General features: G+C 34.6%; 1 protein-coding gene across 3 annotated transcripts in view; it reads right to left on the bottom strand.

Moving 5' to 3' along the window:
- Window positions 1–23,114, bottom strand: part of LOC108737983 (dachshund homolog 1) — a 348,890-nt gene that overhangs the window by 121,480 nt on the left and 204,296 nt on the right. For all 3 annotated transcript variants that reach the window (XM_025974266.1, XM_025974268.1, XM_025974267.1), the window contains exons 5-7: window positions 12,603–12,679; window positions 6,859–7,065; window positions 757–981 (exon numbers count right to left, since the gene is read on the bottom strand). In XM_025974266.1, coding sequence (XP_025830051.1) covers window positions 757–981; window positions 6,859–7,065; window positions 12,603–12,679 — 509 coding nt within the window. The remainder of the gene's footprint in view (window positions 1–756; window positions 982–6,858; window positions 7,066–12,602; window positions 12,680–23,114) is intronic.

Below are 23,114 nucleotides of genomic sequence, written 5' to 3'. Positions count from 1 at the left end.
TTTATAATGGTGCTTATTTATACATATGTATAGATACGGTTCCGATTCTGCTAATAATCTATATAGAAACATTCCATAGAAAATTAAAATTATATGTAAAACTTCCAAGAAAAACATTTCGGAGATGTGTGACACGATAATAACAACCGTATTTTTGACAGATCGGATTGTTAATTTAAAGCTTTTATTCCTTACGTGTGCTACTCAGTTCAGTTAAACAGCTTTCTCGCTTTAATAGTGAAGTAAGTTACTTGCGCTAGTTGATTGTAATAAGTCTTTTAAGGTATTTTTACAAATTGTACAGATGACGACAAACGCCCATAAAATCGACCAAACAAATTTCAAACAAAACAACATATTCTGTACAGATTTATTGTACAAAGGATTTGTTAAATAGAGTGTTATTCAATATATTGTTAATCTACTTAGTTATTTTATTGTACTGAAACTGTATTTGTAATTTATCCACTAAAATATCTTCTCGCGATCAAGTTGAAGTAAGCCAGATAAGACTGATTGATATTTTATGTAATACGGTTAAGTTAGGATATATTCGATTACGTTGATTTTATAGTACGTACATATTTTGTCTGTTTTGAACACTTCTTTGGTTCGATTTAATGGGAATTTTATCGGAATAAAGCTACCATAAGTACACGTTCGTTATTTAAACAATTTCTCAACACTTCTGTGTGGCGGCCAAATACATATAATATTGGGCCAACGACAAGAGATATACCATGTTGCTATTTGTACCTTTCTCATAGTTGATTTGTCTCTCCTGTTGCCTAGCGTTCTCCGCAGCCACCTTGAGCAGTCCCTGAATGTTGCGCAGCAATGACTCGGTGGACGAAATCGTCGAATCCGGTCCTGGGCCGTTCGCTGACGCAACCGCACTTGCCAGGGTAGAATAATTCAGGGCTGTTTGCTGGGGATCGCTAACCGGAGCTGCCGGTAGGGGCAAATCACCTTCGTCTAAATCTGCAACAAAATAAAAGCAAAATAGTAGCATCTTCTTTAACAAATCATAAAAGTATAGCAGTAGAACTGCCTGTATGTAATTTTTGAAGGAGTATGCCTGAAATATGTCAAAAAATAATAGTTTGATATAAAAAAGAAAACACTCGGTAAAGTGCGAGTATTATCAACAAATAAAGAAACATCAGAGGGGGTAGCATAATGGAAAATAAAATTCTAATGATATTTTGACATTAGTTTATATTAATATTTTACATATTTTGTTATGCGCTAGTGAAATATTATTACTACGTACTGCCCCAGCATATCCTACCTCAGGTAAGTCACAGAAACACTCGGGCTAGGGTAAGTAGACCTGGTGACGTACCCAATGTTGAACTAATCTTGAGATCTAGATCTCTATATCAGGCTGCTTGGGTAAGGTGAATGAGGTATTACAGATTTGATCGTTAGTGGTGTATTTGTTTCGATGTGGTTTTTAAATTTTTGAAACTTCGAATTTAAACGAGTGTATTTTGGTTTATAATGTAAAACATTAGTATGTATGGTATGTAGATTTTTGTGGTAACTATTTTTTATGTGGCGACCCGAATTTCGTCACCGTATTCTCTGGGTTTTTACTGCGTCTCTTCACCAAGCGCAAGGGCAGTAAAATCTATTAAACAATTCTCGTCACTTTTGTCTGTTTCATACAGGTCGATTGACCCACATTGGTAGTGCATACGGAAAACAACAATTATAATTAGCACTTCTCTTACACGAATACTAATTTCTGTCTTAAGTTCCATGACCATGAACAAAAACAATTACATATTGGATAATTATTATTACATTATTATTAGTTAGGTTGGTAGGACACCTTCTCAGGCATGAAGGTCTAGTCAGAGACATATTAGAGGCAGAAACAGGAGTTAGGAGGGGTAGAGGTAGACCTAGATTAGATTACTGTTCGCAAATAGTTAAGGATGTGGGCTGTTCTAGTTTTAGGAAAATGCGAAGTTTAGCTCAGGATAGGAAAGAGTGGAGGTGCATGTCCAACCAGTCTTAGGACTGATGACCTTAAGATGATGATGATGATGAATAGTATGAGTGGTCAAACCTACCTATAAATCCCAACAATTATTTAATTTTTTCAAACATTTTGTCACATTATATCCGAGCAGGCGATATTTGATCTTTCAGTTGTTTTAATAAAACAAAAATGCACCAGCATGCCACTCTTTGTGTTTCGATACCCCACAAATTGCTTTTCGATGTTACGTTGACGGGTATCAAACGAAAATCGAAAATTGCAACTGAATGAATCGATCGTTGTATATATGTATGGTCTCGAGACGTTTACGGTACATATATTGCTAATTCGACTTTTAAACGGCGCACATATTTTGCTTAGTCGAGCACATGTTGCGATAGCAAGAAAAAGTAAACCGGTCGAAAAGAGAGGACGTATTTGATTACTCGGATGATTCCGAACTAGGGTTTCCGAAGGTACCATGGGCCTCCCACTGAGACATTGGTTGCATTATAAAATTTCTTTGTTTGCCTAAATGTTCCCTTTCGTATTTAAGTTCAAAGTGTGCAATTTAATAACACTTGTTAAATTAGTTGGTCGTTTAGTGCAGATTTGGATATTAAATTGTATCTCAGCTTCTGCCTAACGGATTATAGTGATACAATAACAACGGTGATTTATTTAGATTTTACCAAAAACCAAAATGATTTATATAGATTTTACCAAAAACCAAAATCAATATATATGTTAGGCACGAAGACCGAAAACGCTCAGTGACCGCAAGAAACGGCCACATCGCGTTCTAGCTGCCTTCGAACGCACAGAACACGTTTTGGCAGTTTCTAAACGCTCGCAACGCGTTCTGGTAACTGTTTAACAATTGTTGAACGCTGACAAAAATGCAAGTGTCGCAATTTAAATGTACTATGTAATTCGAAATGTCATTCAAACAGTTCTTGTAAAAATAAGTAATGTACCTATGTAAAGTACTTGAAAGTTCGAAAAAACCCCTCGTCTGTATTTAATTGTGGTTGTCAAAAATTAAATCGTTTCTAATAAAGTAAAAAAGGCATGAATTTAAGTTTGTGTTGTACTCCACAATAAGTTAAATGTGTAGAAAATAAATCGAAATTCATTTATTTAATGAATAACTTTTCGCTTTTTCATTCATTGATTCATATATCATATGCTCGACAATATAAGTGTTCAGTGTATCTTTCTTCCTAGAACTGAAAAACAATTATAAGAAATTTAATATTGTTGAAATGATTCGGCGAGAAAAACCGAACCCATCTTTGGTATCCAATTATAGTTGTCAATAATTGAATTGTTTCCTAAAAACTGAAAAATGGATTGAAATTCATTTGTTTTATAAGTACAATATAAATCTCATTGTACGCAGGTAGAAAGCGGCAAATAATACAAGTCGAACATTAAGAACGCGTTGTGAGCGTTCAACAATTGACAAAACGCGTTCCGGCTGTTTAACAGTTACCAGAACGCGTTGCGAGCGTTTAAAAACAGCCAAAACGCGTTCTGTGCGTTCGAAGGCAGCCAGAACGCGATGTGGCCGTTTTTTCCGGCCACTGAGCGTTTTCGGTCTTCGGGCCTAACATATATACAACTTTTTAAACTATACATAAGGGTTACTAAAAACTAAATAGAATTATGCAGACTTTATCATAAATAATTTCAGATAAATTTTGATTAACATAATAGATTTGTAGTCAAATTATATCTCATCTTCTACCTAGATGAAATACCTTTACCATTAAAAAAAGTGTATAATACTTATTTCACACAAACCAACGATATTATTAAATAACTCATTTTTAAATAGCGGAGGGATATTCAATTTTTTACTCCCTTATGTATATATAAATATTAAGAATTATTTATCACAGCTCATCGTCCGAAATTAAACTTGCCACAAACTAATAGGAACAAATATATTGTATTTCTTTGGCGCCTAATATTCGGATCAAAGGTTACCTTCTCCACAAAATAATTAATAACTGCGTTGAAAAGCCTTTGTCTTTCAGCCGACGACAGGAGGGTAGTTTGTCGGAATAGTTCAACTTAATATAAACCTTTTTAATTTTCGATCGACAAAAGAAAAGGAGAGCGGACTTTGAGAAGAAATTAAATTAAATGAAGTTGATGGTTTATTTTAATTGTACCACGGTCGTGCATTTTATGTAACACTGAATTGATCTTACTTTTAATGCGAGGTAATTATTTTTAACGTTTATTACGTCAAATGACTAATAATGAAACAATTTTTGAAGTAGCAGCGCATTATTTTTAACGTACCACAAAGGTAATAAAAATTATTAATACAACTGAGAAAGGAATGGTTATTCTCATTGGTCAATGAGTTACAGGATATCAGTGGCGTGCAATTTTTAATAGGCAATGCAGAGAGAGCGTAGGAAAAGGCTGCCAACGTGAGAGAATCGCTAGAGGCACTCTATTGAGTGAAGGAGGGTACCATTCTATATCACTACTGGCATACATAGGATAGATGGTTAAATGGAAAAAACACACTCTATTTTTATATCTCTATGAAATAATGACCTGCATTCACAACTTAATACAAAAATTACAAGGAATGTTATCCTTCATATATTGTTATTATATTCGACACCACTGAATTTATAGCTTCATAATTATTGCTCGGCCTGTGGAACACTCTTGGGGTGCGAACAGCGTTAAAAGCGCCCTCTATAATCTCAAATAATGCATAATTGAGTTTTATCTTTTAGTATTCCCATCAATTTGTTTTTGCATTCAAAAATCGGCAGATAAATTGTTTAAAGTTCGATTTAATAGCGAATAGTTTTTCTTTTTGGCTTTCGCATCGTTTCGGCTCGAAATTGAATTTGAAACCAACGATTGTGAGGAAATATGCTGCAAAGGTTCCGGTCGAGTCATGCGCATCATTAATAACGACGTGAAAACGCGCAGAGGTCAAACATAGAGGCACATGGAGATCGACAGAGAAAAAAATCGAGCATTAAGATAATGAATGAATCTCTCAGATTACTTCGGATGGCTGGAAACTGATTCCTGAGCGCTAATTACGTCTTGTGGGAATTGGAAAGAATGCTATTCATTCACGAAAATAAGCTTTCAGGGGTGAAATTTTGCGGTCAAATTCCTTTTTTAAAATATATTGCATTAGTAATCAGGGTAAAAATGAGCCCACACAATAACACAAAACGCTTTGAAATGGAAACTTTTCCTACTTTTTCACATTAGTTATAAGATAATGCGAGAATTTGAAAGAATCCTTGATAGTCCTTCAACAATAAATTCTTTATACTATCAAGGATTATTAAAATTAAAATTTAAAATTTAATTTAAATTCCTTCAGTTGCTTTCTGTAGGTATTAAGTATAACTTTTAAAGTAATTTCAATAATTATACAATAAAAACATTGTCCTTGTTGGAATTCCTTAATGAAACAATGTCGATGGTGATGATGGTACGTAATTTTTTGCAAAGTGCAAACGAACACCGACTTAACATGAAAACGTTGAAATTTACAGTTGGGCCACAGCGTGGACCCGTGTTGCAAGCCATGTCTCTGCGATACCGGTACGCAATAGCTGACAATAAATCACATCGCGGACTCGGATGCGTGTTCTGCGGTTCATGTTTTTGTTACCGACAAAGTTATAACAGACGATCAGTTGAGTCTTGTTCTTAGGATGAACGGCTCGCAAGAATTTTTATATGAGCCATATTTCACGTAAAGATGATCTCTTCGCATGATCACTTCGTTTCTTGTTGCACACGCGGCCGAAACTTCAACATATTGTTTCTTTTTTTTTTTTAATACAAATTTTTTTGATTTGTATCTATGTATATTGATGTAGGCATAATAAACTGTGTTTCTTAATAATTGTTAATAATTAATTCTTAAATACATGCTCGATTTTCAATGAAATGAAATTGTTTCACTCCGCTGCGATGTCGCTTTAACTTCATGAGAAAATAACGCCTCGAACTGGCTTGGTTGCAGTATTGCGAGAATTTTGATAAAATTGAAAGAATTTTAATTTAGGAGTTATTTATTTAATAATTCGAGTATATTTTTTTAAAATCCAAACAGCTTTTTTTTTAATTATGTATATATTAGGGTGGCATAACTGTACAAGCCGAACATNTCTCGTAGCGAGGTCTCGTGAGTCCTTATTGCCTGGGGTATTTCCAGAGAGGTTTGCAGCTCGTCGAGGATGATGGAGTAGTCTTCTGGGTGTCCTTATCATTTGTATCCGTTGAATCAGTTGTATCCCATCCTCGTCTCTAATTTTGTTACGTGGTGGAATAAAAACTTGGTTTTTTTCTTAAAGGGGTTGTTTACCACTTACACACACGTAACAGGATTTAGTTCTAGATTCAATCTTAAAAGATGAACTCGTAGATTTATCGAAATTATTTATCGTTATTATATTATTATTATTAGGTCCACACTTATGTAAGCTACCGAAGGTACTTCGTAGACCGAGCTAGTAAGCACGTAATTAACAATATAACACTTATTTAAGTAATCAAAGACGGAAATTACTTCGTTATACTTTCTTTATTCGTTAAAACTTGACTAACTGACTACTCGTTGGGCTATTCCCTTTTTATACTAGTTGTACAGGGTTTACTATTCTAATTAATAACTAGAGTGGGGGTTTCTATAAGTTTTGTATGTAACATATTTAAATAATTAATTCCTTAAATGTACGTAGGTGTAGGTATATTAAGAAGTTCGAATTTGGAAAAAAATAGACAATTTACAAAATAGAAGAAATATGTAGCAATGTTTTCTTAAGAACTTAAAAATTAATTTATAAAAAGTGGTCGGGACATACCCTGATCTTTTTCGTCGTCGTCCTCTGGATCGGATATGTTATCATCGTCATCATCATCCGGTGCAGAATGTGTAGGAGATCTGGGAGACGGGGCCGTATCAGCACCTTCAGCTTCGCTTCCCGAATGGTCCCCATCTCCCAAAGAACCTGCGCTCCCTCCACTAGCATTTTTCGATAAATTTAAAACTGGACTTGGATTCGGTGACTCTGAAAGTAAATTTTTTCACTTAATACTTATATTGTAATATAATTATTATGTACCATATAATTTAATCTTTAAGAGGTACCTATGTAAGATGAAAACGAAAATGGTAAGTTTAGGATGCCTTGATTTGAAATTTTACCTAACCTATAATAACAGCGTTAGTCAAACCTGGTATTAACCAGTGATTATTCTGCGGAACGCCTTAATAAAGTATATCGACCTTTGACTATAAGTAATACATAATTTAATTTTTTGTTAGTGCGCACAAAAACATTAATAAGTATGTATTTAATAATGTATCCAGTATGATTGAATAGTTCTACGTTTTATTAAAACTGTTCTAACGAAGATGATATTACATTAAGTTTTTCAACGGGAAAAATAATGAACTTTCAAGATCAGTTCGGTTCATAGTTATAATGACACGCAGTGAGCATAAGAAGGAAGCAAGTGGCTCTGAACACTGCCACAATTCAGACAAAAACTAAATTAGCTATTCTGGTCCGTGAAGCAAGAAATAGCGTAAAATGTCAGGAATTGAAAGAAAATCGAAGCAGAAAACAATGAAGACAATGTGATTAACCGAACACGGAAGAGTTTAATCGACACAACTAGAAACAATGTATGAGCTACTTTTGTAGACAAATTGGAAACTTAAGTAAAGGCAAACGAAGTAAATTTATTTTAATTAGAACAAACAGAATAGCTCAAAACCCCAACGCCAAAACACGACACTGTAGTTGTCCGAAGCACTTTCAGTCCCTGAAGAAGGTAACTTTGTTACCGAAAAGTGCTTCGGACAACTACAGTGTCGTGTTTTGGCGTTGGGGTTTTGAGCTATTCTGTTTGTTCTACAACAACCGCCAAAGTTTTTCCAATCTTCATATTTATTTTAATTAATTTGTTGCTACTGGATTCTATTGACACCCAGCACCTGTCTAAATAAATTGAACACAATATTTATAAGCAATGTGATACATTCAACAGAAATATTATATACTATACCGACATGTATATGCTTTAATATGCGCTGGTTTCCTTATCAGGGACATGACTACGACAGCACTCGCATTTCGATCTTTTCACCTTTATTTAATCGATCTTTAATCGAAAGTTGCTACAAAAAGGACAACACGAACGAAGTGAAATAAAATTTACATGCAGGTAGACAGCATATTAAAATACAGGTGGGAACAGGTAGATCACACGTCATAGGTAGACCGTATCTAAACTGACACCGAACATACTACGGTAAAATTAGATTTTATTTCAAGTCCATTCCGTTTTTCTCTCTTTTAGAAATAAATCTTGTTACTTTTTTAGTAGCTAATGTTATTTTGTATATCGTATTGTACAAAACAGACAGTTTTAATTGGATGGAAACAAATACGGTCTGTCAGGATTCAATCGGGACTGGAATAAATCACGCGGGGGAATACAATTAAACGCGCATATAGGCAGAAATCGAAACGAATGCGAAGCTAAATCTCGAAATAAATCGGGGCAAAGATTCTTGTAGACACTGGCTATCGGTCAGTGCGAACCCTCTTAATTTATGCTCCTGACTGGACCGACCATTTTTGCCTCTTTCGGCTTTCAAACGGTCGGATTAGTGGTAATTAATTAAGCCGAAAGAGGACTAGAAACTTGCAAATTAACTGCGTTATGTAATGAACTCTGTACGTCCAGTTAGGCATATTCCGAATAACTCAATTAAAACAAACATGTTTGTGTGATACAGCGTTTAGTTATTTTCATTACGAGTGTTGTATTTAACAACTTTGCTGTTTCAGCATTCTTTTGTAAAAAGTTTTTAAACAGTTAAAATACTTCAGTTGCATCCTATGTTACAAACAGTGTGAGAGATACGTAGAATAAATGAGGGATTTTATAGTCAAATGCATTCATAACGAAATAGTTTCTATTCATGTCTCGCATTAAATGATACGAAAAATCAGTCTACAAATAATGCTCTCTTTGGTGTGTAATTAAAAAGTAAATTAATGTAAACTATGGGATGTCAATGTTCAAAGATTTTCCATAAGGATTGTGGGAGATCCTTGGTATGGTCCATGATATCTTACAATTTATTAAGTACAGCAAAATATAAGGTAAACTTGACATCTGAATTTCTATATGTTAGCTAATTAATTACTTGAATTAAATCCATGGTAACTTATTCATGGTATTTTTTGAAATTCACTATATAGGTATGTATATAGTCTCAGGTACTTCCTTCGAATTATACAGGATGCTTCTGAAATAAGTAGCAAGCTTTCAGAAGGTGGTAGGACAATATAAAAAAAAGAAAATTAAGAAATAAATGTTTGATGGTTTGAAAGTCCACCGATTTCGTAAAATAAAAATTACAGGCATGTACCAGTCCGGCCCTGGTAGACTCACGCAGGGAAATACGACATTGTAACGCCGCATTCAATCAACTGCTATTTAGTAGAATACATGTAGTATTTCTTTTCCTTTTTGTGCTCATATATTGTTTATTTGTTAGATTAGAGGGTGAATGACGAAGTTTATGTTCACAGTCGGCCTACAATAGTTCTTTGTTACTGTAGACTTGAATTACGTTTGTAGACAGTCGAAGTCATTAACAGTAGGTCAATGTGTCAGTGTCATAGGTCAGTACAAAGTGTTATTGCATTGTCCAATGCGTGAGTTTCTATACGAACATTTTTCAAGACGCTGAATCGGACGTACGGATCCTGTATCCTGGCCGGTGTGTAATCCTTATCTAAATCAGTTTGAGTTGTTTTTATGGGGTTGTATAAAACAGTGCGTGTATTAAACGGCAGTGTAGATTACTAATGACTTGCACGACCGTGCATGATCGCTGCAAACGAAGTACGCCAAATGCCGGACGATTTTGCGCGACTTCAACATCTTTTTTAGTCTACGTATGTATGCATGTGTTTATTTACTGGTCTTGTAATTACTTTTTATTATTGGAAGGATAGGGCTATTGACGAACCACCCATAAGAAAGGTAACGCAATGGCGGTCTGAAACTTTAATAATAAAATTACTATTACCTATCCAATAGATATTAATTTACTTATTAAAGTTTTCATAACGTCAATTTTTTGTTTCTTTTGTATTCTTAGTACCATGTCAAAGTGTACCTACTTTAAATAGTACCTACTACATTCTATCAACGATGAACAATGTTGCTATTTAATTAATTGCTATTACAATTGGTGTCTAAAGATTATTATGTATAGTAGCGTAGTAATAAGATGTTGATGTTTATTTGATTTATTAGTCGTTCCACAACCATCACTATTTACATTTTTCATCGATGTAGCTGCTTAGTTGTTATCCCAACTTCTCTATTCATTGGCAATTCACGCCCAGCTTCGTATTGCAACTTTGTCTGATTTTGTTTGAAATGTTTTTTGTCCCTAAACCATACTGCTTTACTCGTCATGCGACTCCCTATCGCATCTAATTAACACCCTCTAAAGCTTGCTATTTATTTTAGAAACACTTTGTCGTCTAACATTTCACAAAAGCGTACCTAGTCGGTTTCGTTGTGTTTTATTTCCTCTAGCAGCAACTTTCTTTAATTAAATATATACATATACATCAGGAAATTATGTAGCACGCAGTAATTGTTTTAAATTACTTAACATTTGTCACGTAATTTAGCTCACATCTTTTTATTACAAAAAGAAACTTCACTTTCGAGATTTAGGCGCAAGTACACAACACAAACGTGGTGAATATACATACACACGTCAATTTCTTAAGTGAATTGTTTCGGTGCAAACTCAAATCATGTCTTGTTGTGGTTACATTACTACTTCCGACTTATTTTATCTTACAGATTGAAGTACGGTGCTGGTGAAATAGAAGACGATTTCATAATAACCTAGATAAAGTCAGCTTCGAAACTCGGCAACAAAAAGTTTCAAATTTTGTTATCCAATATTGTTATTCCAAATTTCTTCAACGATATTGAAAAACAAAGCCAATCTTCATATTTATTTTAATTAATTTGTTGCTACTGGATTCTATTGACACCCAGCACCTGTCTAAATAAATTGAACACAATATTTATAAGCAATGTGATACATTCAACAGAAATATTATATACTATACCGACATGTATATGCTTTAATATGCGCTGGTTTCCTTATCAGGGACATGACTACGACAGCACTCGCATTTCGATCTTTTCACCTTTATTTAATCGATCTTTAATCGAAAGTTGCTACAAAAAGGACAACACGAACGAAGTGAAATAAAATTTACATGCAGGTAGACAGCATATTAAAATACAGGTGGGAACAGGTAGATCACACGTCATAGGTAGACCGTATCTAAACTGACACCGAACATACTACGGTAAAATTAGATTTTATTTCAAGTCCATTCCGTTTTTCTCTCTTTTAGAAATAAATCTTGTTACTTTTTTAGTAGCTAATGTTATTTTGTATATCGTATTGTACAAAACAGACAGTTTTAATTGGATGGAAACAAATACGGTCTGTCAGGATTCAATCGGGACTGGAATAAATCACGCGGGGGAATACAATTAAACGCGCATATAGGCAGAAATCGAAACGAATGCGAAGCTAAATCTCGAAATAAATCGGGGCAAAGATTCTTGTAGACACTGGCTATCGGTCAGTGCGAACCCTCTTAATTTATGCTCCTGACTGGACCGACCATTTTTGCCTCTTTCGGCTTTCAAACGGTCGGATTAGTGGTAATTAATTAAGCCGAAAGAGGACTAGAAACTTGCAAATTAACTGCGTTATGTAATGAACTCTGTACGTCCAGTTAGGCATATTCCGAATAACTCAATTAAAACAAACATGTTTGTGTGATACAGCGTTTAGTTATTTTCATTACGAGTGTTGTATTTAACAACTTTGCTGTTTCAGCATTCTTTTGTAAAAAGTTTTTAAACAGTTAAAATACTTCAGTTGCATCCTATGTTACAAACAGTGTGAGAGATACGTAGAATAAATGAGGGATTTTATAGTCAAATGCATTCATAACGAAATAGTTTCTATTCATGTCTCGCATTAAATGATACGAAAAATCAGTCTACAAATAATGCTCTCTTTGGTGTGTAATTAAAAAGTAAATTAATGTAAACTATGGGATGTCAATGTTCAAAGATTTTCCATAAGGATTGTGGGAGATCCTTGGTATGGTCCATGATATCTTACAATTTATTAAGTACAGCAAAATATAAGGTAAACTTGACATCTGAATTTCTATATGTTAGCTAATTAATTACTTGAATTAAATCCATGGTAACTTATTCATGGTATTTTTTGAAATTCNGCGTAGAATTAATTGGAATTTTTCACACACAAGCCTTGCTATATGAGCTCTCAAAGCATATAAAAATTATACGGCTTAAATGTGAAGTTGGGTGCTAAAGAATACAATTAAATCCTCTGTCGGGAAAAAACGAAATGACTTTCCGAACAACTCGATAGTTATTAAGTTATTAATAAGTCACATTTTTTTTAAAGGAAATATATATATCGAAAAAGTATTCAACTTACCGCTTCGTGAATTGAGTTCCCTGCTTTTTTGATCAAGGGGCAAAGGCCTGTCGGGGTCCACCCTTTCTTCCCGTAACCTGCAATAAAAATGCTAATCAGTCTTGGAACGCACTGCTGAATTTCAAATTTCTCCTACGTCTACGAATGATATATCAAAGTGGCCTTTACAGAAATGCAAACAGATTTTAGCCAATCTGGCCTTAATTATAAATGCATTAAATGTAACTGCCCGCCGCCCGACATGCAATTCTTCAATTTACGGATTACCAAGTCAAGCCTAACTCGGTAATTTAAATGTGACCAGACGCATTCTTTAACTAATAATCAATTAAATTAGCAACGCCGTTTCAGTTTCGATAAATTTGTCACGAAATACGAAATAGGAAGTTGTTTCGAACGTAACTTGTCAAAAAGTTTTGGTCTTCAAGACAGACATATGACGGACGACTATTGGAGTAACGCAATAGTTTGTGGCGATATCCACCACATGTTTGAAAATTGTTTCTTTTCATGTACATATTGTGAATACCTTTATAAAATATTTCTTTTCTGTTTTCGATTAGGGTCTATAAAAATTCCTTCCTTTTGTAAATAATCTATTGTATCTTTCTTATCTATTTAAATAACTCTATTACTGTACTTTCCCATAATCCCTGTAACATTTCATCTTTCGTGTACTAACCGCATGACGTCTGTACCTTTCATTCCTTTCTAATTACATTTTTACAATCGGTTTCTTCGGTGGTTGACTGGCTATCAATTTCTTGGTATTTCTTATCTTAAAGTTTCCATATTTTAATACTTCCCTACTCGTATCTACTACCCTCTCTATTCCTTCCTTGTAGAACAGTTTTTCATTTTTCATAAAATACAATCAGTTCATCTTACACCTTCAACAGAACAAGTCTCTTCTCTTCTCTTTTTGTTACAAGTTGTAAATATATGTTGTTGTTATCTAGTTTTAATTATTCGTTTTCTAAGTCCTCCTCAAAACCTTCTATAACAAAGTGACCCAAACAAACTACGAAAAGTTTCTTGTAAAAATGAATAAAATGGCTGGGGTCACCTATAAGAATTCCTATTATTACTTTGTACATGTAACAGTTGGGAGAATGACGAGGGGTGGAAATTTAATGTTAACCTGTGAAGTCAGACACCAGAGCTTAAACCATTGTGCTAACGTTGTATCTTAGAGGTAATAGCAAGCAGCAGAGAGATTAGGCTAGAAACAGCAACTAATTTAGAGCACAGCGGCAAGTTAGTCTGCTTAATTGGATTTGGAACCTTATTAGCACTTTGAGCTTTGACTCGATTCTTATCTAGACGTAGACAGTGAACAGTCTCGTTCCAGTTCTGCTTGTTAATGTAGCAATAATAGCCGTAATTGGATTGAAATTCAAATTAAACAGTTTCACACATTGTCTCCCGTTCACATTACTGTCTAAAGATCCATTTATGGAACGTTTATGGAAACATTCGTATCCCTTACGTTGGTATTAACATGGTGATAAGATCTCTGCCCGGCGGTAGATGGTGCGGAACATTTAACAATAAACACGTACCCATTGAGAACTACTATAATAATCATGTTAATCGAAATAAAAAATGAAAATCACCAGAAAAAAGTGTGAAGGACACATTTGCAACTTAAATTCCTATACACAACTTCTATTTACAAAAGTTCAAAATTACTCTTTGTTGAAATGTTTAGGTTGGTATTACGAAGTATGTAGCATCATTATCATAATCATCATCAATCAATGAGCCAATCTTTGTGAACAGTAATCCAATCTAAGTGTTTAGATTTACCTTTGCCCCTATTAACTCCTGTTTCTATTTCTATCATGCCTAACTAGCCCTTCAAAAGCGGCATTACCACCATATTTCTTATTAGGCTCTATTACATTTTCTGATCTCTTACTCTTTTCAATGCCTCCTAATTTCTAACTATTTCTCTACGCGATATTTTTAACTTCCAACATCTCTAACTACAATAGCTTTTGCGAGTCAGTAATCGAAAGAAGAAAAAGTAAGGAAAGAGCGAATATAAAGATAGGAGACGAAAAATTACAAGAAGTGACTGATTTTAGGTATCTAGGAAGTCAGGTAGGTCAGGACGGAAGGAGTAGTAGGGATATAAAGCAGAGGATAACGTAGGGTCGAGTCGCCTTCAATAAAAAGAAGTCACTTCTATGCTCGAAAACGGTTAATTTAGAAAGTCGAAAAAGGTTGTTAAAGGTGTATGTTTGGAACGCGGCGCTGTATGGGTGCGAAACATGAACAGTGGACGCGGCGGAAAAGAAAAGGTTAGAAGCGTTCGAAATGTGGTGTTACAGGCGAATGATGATGATATCGTGGATAGAGAAGATTAAAAATGAAGAGGTATTAGAAAAAATAGGAGAAGAAAAAACTCTATGGAAGTCAATAAGAAATAGGCGAGATAGGTTGATAGGACACCTTTTCAGGCATGAAGGTCTGGTCAGAGATATATTGGAGGCAGAAACGGAAGTTAGGAGGGGTAGGGAGAGGTAGATCTAGATTAGAATTACTGTTCGCAAATAGTTAAGGATATGGGTTGTTCTAGTTTTAGGAAAAAGGCGAAGATTAGCTCAGGATAGGAAAGAGTGGAGGTGCGTGTTCAACCAGTCTTAGGACTGACGACCTTATGATGATGATGAATCGAATACTTTTCTGCAGGAATGTCTATCTTTCAAAAACATTCTTTACGATTTATTCATCGACATGTTACCAAAGTAATAAATGAATAATAAAAATGGCGAAAACTCGTTACGTTTTTTCCATGAATTTTTTTGAATCGTACATCGAAAATACTTATCGTCTTGTGTCTTTCAACGTGCACGAATTATTTCAGCGAGTAATGTGTTCTGTCAGCAGAGTTCAAGTTGTAATTTAAAATTGAAGATCTTTTTATTGGTGCTGTCAAGTAAGAAGAGCAGTCTATTAAAAGCGAGTTTGCATTCGATTGACTCAACTGTCACTACATTTCGCAACGATGAAGATTATTCACGATCAGTGCGATTTCATTCAGTATTTGACTGCTGTGTGGAAACAGGAGGCTGACGACGTCCTCTCGAAAACTGCTGATTCGAAGTTCGTTTCCAGTCGAGTGAACGATTTGTTGAAATATGTAAATTTCTTCAAGTGATGTACGTACCAACTGCATCGTGCGAAATTCGTTTTCCGTTTCTGCATTTCATTTAAATTTGATTGACATCGATTATGGACCTTACAGTATATTATAAAATTAACTTGTGGAGTTTAAAAAGAACTGATGTGAGGGTAATATTATAATCTCTCTGAAAAAGTCAGATATGATAATTTAATAATGTGCTAATCTCTATGGTTCTAACGTAGGAAATCAGAAATGGAAATCGGTGGAGTTATCTTCTCTGATGATAGGTCTTCCTAGCATTAGCTGACTATCAAAACGATTAATTAAAAGATTTTTGATATCTAGGATGTTCTCGTAATAAAAATTTTTAATTAAAAATCACGAACGTTGACGCATTAGACGTGTTTAAATGTCAATGTTGGATGATAGATTGGCTGTAGTAACTGTGGTTAAACGTGCGCCGCGCGGACGAAATTACCTGTTGTGAGAATTAACGCTACTGTGTTTAAAGTTGCAATGAAAAACAATAAAATTGTTTTGCATGTTGATTGAAAATGTTAAGTTGATAATAATATGCTTATAGTATTTGTAGCTTAATAATTTTAGGTAGAAAATGTTGGCTATATTTGTAAGTTTCTTTGATTGGCACATTTGAAGTTTATACGAGCAAGGACGAAAAGCTTTGCAGTAAGGCTTTACGTTAAGTTGTGGTGAGAAACGTAAAGCATCAGGGATAAGTGCTATGCAGTATGCACCAAGGGCTTAGGTTGGATTATGGCATGGGGTTCGCCATGATTAATGTATGTGTAAGTCATATACATCAACGACAACGGTACCTATCTGTCCAAATTTGCATCGGCTATTTGATTATAATTCTCAAAATACGGTTGAACTGAAATCCAGTAGTCTGAAATCTAGATGCTTGTAAGCGATACTAGAAAATTTATAAATTCGAGACCAAAGAGGTAGTAGAACAAGAACAAGTGTTCAAAAGCAAGATCGAAGCTTATATCGTCTGTTTTAGTCTTCCTTTGTTAATCACTACGAATATATGCTACCGGAAATGTATGAAAACTAGGAATTGTATACATCTCCTAAGAAATATATACAATTCCGAGACTATTCAGAAAATCTATACAATATTGTTTCAAAGATTTTTTAATACACACATATTCTACGAAATATATACATTTCCTAGGAATTGTATGAAATTCCGATATTGTACTAGGAAATGTATAAAACTAATGCTTTCTGTGAAGAAAATGGATAAAACACGTTAGTAAACTGAGAATCAGAGTTATTTGTGAATACAATAATTCGCCTGATCGGTACCTCCAGTACCCATTGACATCTTCAATGTAATAAATTTCCGAATGTTATTTACGAAATGTGTCTAATATATTTTACACATTTCCGAGCGATTTAGGAATTACATACATTTCCTAGGAATCGTATACAATGACGGATTACACACATTTCCGTTAACAAAGTGTAGATATAGAGATTAAATTAAATTCAAATAATTTAACGTTAAATACGCTATTAAATGCCATTGCATCTTTTTCTAAAAGTAAATTTAATTTAATGATTTACAATCATTTATTTTTTTTTCAATAGTTGCCTGTTTTATATTTAATGATAACAAATAAATAATGTAACTTGCAGCTTTGTGATGCGAGCAAAGTTCAACTGTAGATGCGTTTTCTTCTTTAATCTTCTAAGGCATGAAACAATGGAAGTTCAGTAAGGTTACAAAAGTGATGAAGATGCTTCTTTTATTTTCCTATGACAAAGGAATGGTATCGTAGAAAAAAATAGTTCTTAAAGTAAGTTATGTTGAATTTCACGCTTCCCATTGGTGTACATAAAGTCCGGAACAAAGTGTCAAAAGAGCCTATCTTCAGTTCTATACCATTCATTATAAACGATTTTGAGGACATGTCACACGCAAATTCGTTATGACCGAAAATCAGATTCCGGGCCTGTGGTAAAAAAACACGCGTAACAGTTTTTTTGGGTCAAAATTAGTAGCAAAAGAATCGCCTGAGTCACGAAAGGCATTTTATGTGGTAATTCTCTTCAAGTCACACAAAAGGTCGCTCTTGTTGATGATTTATACGCCGTGACGCATCATTTGAACTAATAGAATAGGTGTACAAGGTACGATCAAATAACAATTAAACAAAAAATCTCAATCCTGTCTTGTAAAAAAATTGAAAAATACTTTGTTGGAAGTGTTTTGCGAACGCACTTTAATATATGGACTAGTCTAGAATTAACTGGTTTTGCTCAAAGAGTAAGTCGTCAGAAGTAATTGTAGTTATATTACATATATCAAGGTTGTTTGATCTTTAACCATCTAGATAACTGCGATCCTATCAATATTTTTTAATTAGATTTTGAGGATAGATTTATATTAGTATAAGGTCAATTTTGGCTAAATGAATTTGCATACTAACACCAGGGTTGACCATTAGAGGGCGTCATTTCGATATTCTCTAGCTAGCACCCATAAGGCATAAAATACGTCTTGATACTCGTCCACTAGTGATGAAGACTATCAATAATGCCTCCAACTACGAATCTGAAATGTAATAAAATCGTTTCATAATGTAAATTCCTCTTGCAGCCGTAGTAGGTGTTGATATGCAAATTCCTTCATCTAAAACTGACATTATATTTATATTTTACCCGGAATGTTTTCTGAAAACATAGGTATTGGTGGGGTAGCAATTATCCAGATGGTTAATGACCTCACTTCCATAATACGTGTAAAAAATGACCGTGCGTTAGCCCAATTGAAACCTTGGTCCAACCTTAATTGCTTATGGCGTCTTTCACCCTATCTAGATTGATTTTGGAAAGTTTTTTTGAATGTTTGAGCAATTAAATTTAAACATACATACAATTTAGACAACTTTTAGAAGTGAGTTAGTTTAATATGAAATGAATTTTCAGATTAATATTTCAAATTAAATTTAATTTATTTCTGATTTCGTATTGGTAGAACTAAATATGTTTGGTTATTTGGTCTGTCGTGCCCCGTAGAAATGAATATTTGTTTAGGTCGAAAATAAATTATACCTCAGTTTAATTTAACGCCTAGTCATAATGAATCTGGAACTTGTTTCAATTTATTAAAATCGAATTTCGGCCGATGGTACTCCGGACAGCCGCTACTGTTTCAAATTTAGATTTCTATCTGCTTTGCCTCGTTTAAATTGTCTCTATGACTAATCAAAATCCGTTGAAAGCTTTTGTGCGGACCGGCGTAGTTTTCGACGCGATACGTGCAGCGCAAAGCCGACGATAATCGTTTGAACCGCTGCTCTTGGCGTAGTTTAACCCCTTCTTTGATATCATTTCCCCGTTCTTATTCTAGCTTCATTGTTATTAAATTATTTTCGTTTCTGCTTCAGACGTGTGCTTCAAGGGAACCAAGTATTTACTTTTAATCGATATTCACGACAGTGTAACGGAAGTGTACTTTTTAGAACGAGGCAAACGCAAAAAAGGTATTGGAAAAAATTAGAACTGCTCATATTTCGATTAACAACTTTGTCACTACCGCAAAAACACAATACAGTCGGAAACGTCAGAAAACCTTTTTTCATAGCTCAAGCATCAAATATAGTAAGTAAGATTGGATTTAGTTCGTACATTTCGTCATTGTCAGGGACGAAACTAGGACGCTACGCAATTGTTTGCGGAAAGTGTGGTGCAGATACTTGTGCGTCATGTCACAATTCTAATCGCTTCCATGTATTGTGTCACACATGCATGGTCTTTATTGATTCCATGGTTATCACCCAATAAAATTTTGATTATCGGCCTAAGTACGGTACTTATATGCGTTGTAGCAGTATGACTGCCTGGTGTAATAAGTTTGAAATAACAGACAAAGTGACATTTGTTGTCTGACCAATCGAAAAAACTATTTTTATTAGAAATTAGAATATTGAGTGTATTCAATAATTAATTTATGCTTTCTTAATAAGAGATGTACCTGTAAATATATTTTTTTTATCTTTAAACATTATTTTAGACTCACTATATTATCACAAGTTTTTAGAAGCTGCAAGTTTGGATTTACATTGCTCTAACCTGACCTAACAGCAAATCAAAAAATCCTGCTTTGCGATTTTAATGTTATTGTGCTTTGTTTGTTTTTTTTTATTTTAATCACGATTGTATTTAATGTTAGAGGTAGCTAAACATTTGTTTTCCATTATACATAAAAACGGGCTGTTAATTTAGTAAAGGATATTTTAAGACGACGGAAAAGAAGGAGCGTGGATATTAATATGGAAACGGAGCCCTCGAGGCCAATAAAACCATGGAAGTTGTAACGATCCAGGCAGTAGTAATTATGCATTTATTAACAGTACGCTCTTGTAGAGTGCTCTCCGAAAATTCGCTGATTGACTGCTAATTGCCCCAAGAAGTAATTAAGTTTTGATTACTTGTTCAGGAACCGTGCGCATTCCTTGAAATTCTATAAATTTCAACTATCCTAGATAGGTAGGTAGGTATGTAAATAAAATTACTTTTTGAAATCAGGTGCTATTTCAATAAAGATAAGAAAAAAGTGCAACTATCATATCGCAATATTAACCGTTGTTGAGACTTTTTGAATATATATTTAAAAATAAAAGGTGTGCGTATACGTATACGTGCACTGCACGCGTAAGAAGTTATATTTATTTATCTATGTCTATGTTTTTGATTACAAAGGTATCTAAATAATTTCGTAAATGCCTGTATTCGGATACTTTTTCCGGATAATAAATCATCTTCAAGGTCTTTAGCCCTATCAAAAATTCTTCGTATCTTGAGCCAATCTTCGCATTTCTTGTCAAGTCAAGATATCTACATTTTTATCTATTGGTGAACAGCAATTTAGAATAGGTGTGCTTCTATCCCTCTAAACTCCTATTTCTACTTCTAATACGTCTTTAACTAGCCCTTTATGTCTGAGAAGGTATCTTGCCAGCCTAACTCTTCTAATTCTTACTGATTCCCATAACGGCCTCTGTTCTCCTACTCTTTCTATTACTTCCTCACTTCTAACTTACATCTTAATCTTTTCTTCTCCGCAGTGTTCACATACTTACAGTTATCTGATTCCCTAAATATCGACTTCTAGTTTATCTTTTTCTTTTTATATTAGTTGTAGTCCTATTTTTACGCCCTTAGGTGCATACTAATGTTCTATTTTTATTAATTTTTATACCATACTACCAATTTCATTTTAGTTAAAGCTAATTCTAACTCATCCTTGCTAAGTACTAACACTGCTGTATCATCCTAGGATCCAGGGATACTACTCCTTAAGCTGTCCTGTCTTTAATAATATTGATAACATCTTCAGTATACAAATTAAAAAGTAGCAGTGACAATGCACATCCTTCCTAATATTTACTTCCCGGCTACCTGTTGCTCGTTATATAAATTGTACACTATGTCTGATTAGTACTCTGTAAGAATTAAGGGAAAATAAGGTAAAGGAAAAAGAAGGAGAATGAGCCATCTCGCACCACTTAGTGATATAAATAAACATGAGGGTAGTGACCTTACCGAAAATCCTAACTGTTCCGACAATGACGACGATGTATTCCCATTACATGTGAGTACATGTAGATTTAGTTGTACGATTGGGTTTCCACAAAGTTGAAATTTTGTGGATATACCGAATGCATATTTGGAATTTACACTTTGTAGGTTTTACACGATATCATACCAATAACACCACCTACCAGACATACTCAAGCTCAAGCTTAATCATCTCAATCAACGGTTATATTTGTGAGTGTTCAGTTTTATCAATGGTCAACCAGCGCATTTTCTCTCTCCTACTGTGATGCTGGAATCATCGCAAGGTGCTATTCGTGCTTTCTCTTCTACCATCTCACTGTAACTACACGGGAAAGATTTGTGCGGAAATAATGAAAGATAGAAAGTATCCAGATACTAGATACATTACGATTTACCTGATGAATGATAGAAAGTATCCAGGTACTAGATATTTCACAAATTACCTGATGGAGGCTGCAAATAACAGAAATATAGTGACCAAATATTGCATCCAAAGCATTCCGATACTATCCAACTCTGGTTAGAAGATAAATTACATACAAAAAGAGGAAACTTCCCATTTTGTACACAATACCTTTTTACATTTTAAACCGTTCCATTCGTTTTCGAAGCATAAAATTTATTTATCCATTTTTCATTCTTTTGGTCGCGTAAATTTGGTTGTTACAGAGGGGCGCCGGTGCGATGGTGAGGTAACGGGGAGCTTTTAAGGTGACGTCTTCGGTAACTTAAGTATTTGCCTAATGGCAAAGTAATTAAAGACGGTACATTTCTCGTCAATGAAAACTTTTCATCCAATTTAATTCCTCGCCGTGGATCCGTCCGTTCGTCGTCGCGGCGCACGGCGTCGTCCTCTCGTCGTCGTCGTAGTGCTTCTTTTCAGTATAATTCCGATTCCCCCCATTTGCCGCGCACTGAAGTATCCATAAAGTAATAATATAATGCGCGGGCCGCCGCTTAATTTTTTAATGGCGAAATGCTTTTAGAGTCGTACAGACTTCGCTTGAATGTTTAAAAAGTAATACCAACTTTGAACTGTGGCGGAGCATTCGGTACATTAACGAAAATATGATTATTATTACAGTTAATGGGAGACGTCGGGAATACTTCTGACTTTCCTTTCTGCTAGATCAACCGAGCTTATAAAGCAATTTTAATGAAAATATAGAAAGTTGTTAATTTGTATAGAATAGAAACACCTGAAATTTACACTACTCAATACATAATAATAAATGCTTACCTTATCCTTCGGTATAAATGAAGTAAAAGTAAGTATCCATTACTAGAAGAGATTAAATATTCTATGATCATCATTAGGTCGTCAGTCCTAAGACTAGTTGGACACGTACCTCCACTTTTTCCTATCCTGAGCTAATCTTCGTATTTTCCTAAAACTAGAACAACCCATATCCTTAACTATTTGCGAACAGTAATCTAATCTAGGTCTACCTCTACCTACCCCTCTTAACTTCCGTTTCTGCCTCCAATATGTCTCTGACCAGACCTTCATGCCTGAGTAGGGGTTCTACCAACCTATCTCGCCTATTTTTTATTGACTTCGAAGGAGTCCTCTATTTTTCTATTCTTTCTAATACCTCGTCATTTCTAACTCTTTCTATCCACGTTATCCTCATCATTCGCCTATAACACCGTATTCAGAAAACTTCTAACCTTTTCTTTTCCGCCGCGCCCACTGTCCATGTTTCTCACCCGTACAATGCCGCGCTCCAAACATACACCTTTAACAACCTTCTTCGAATTTCTAAATTAACCGTTCGCGAGCA

This window comes from Agrilus planipennis, unplaced genomic scaffold (assembly GCF_000699045.2).
Source record: "Agrilus planipennis isolate EAB-ADULT unplaced genomic scaffold, Apla_2.0 scaffold109, whole genome shotgun sequence".
Classification (NCBI taxonomy): domain Eukaryota; kingdom Metazoa; phylum Arthropoda; class Insecta; order Coleoptera; family Buprestidae; genus Agrilus; species Agrilus planipennis.
The sequence above is the reverse complement of the archived record's forward strand: the minus strand, read 5'-3'. Positions and strand labels throughout refer to the sequence as shown.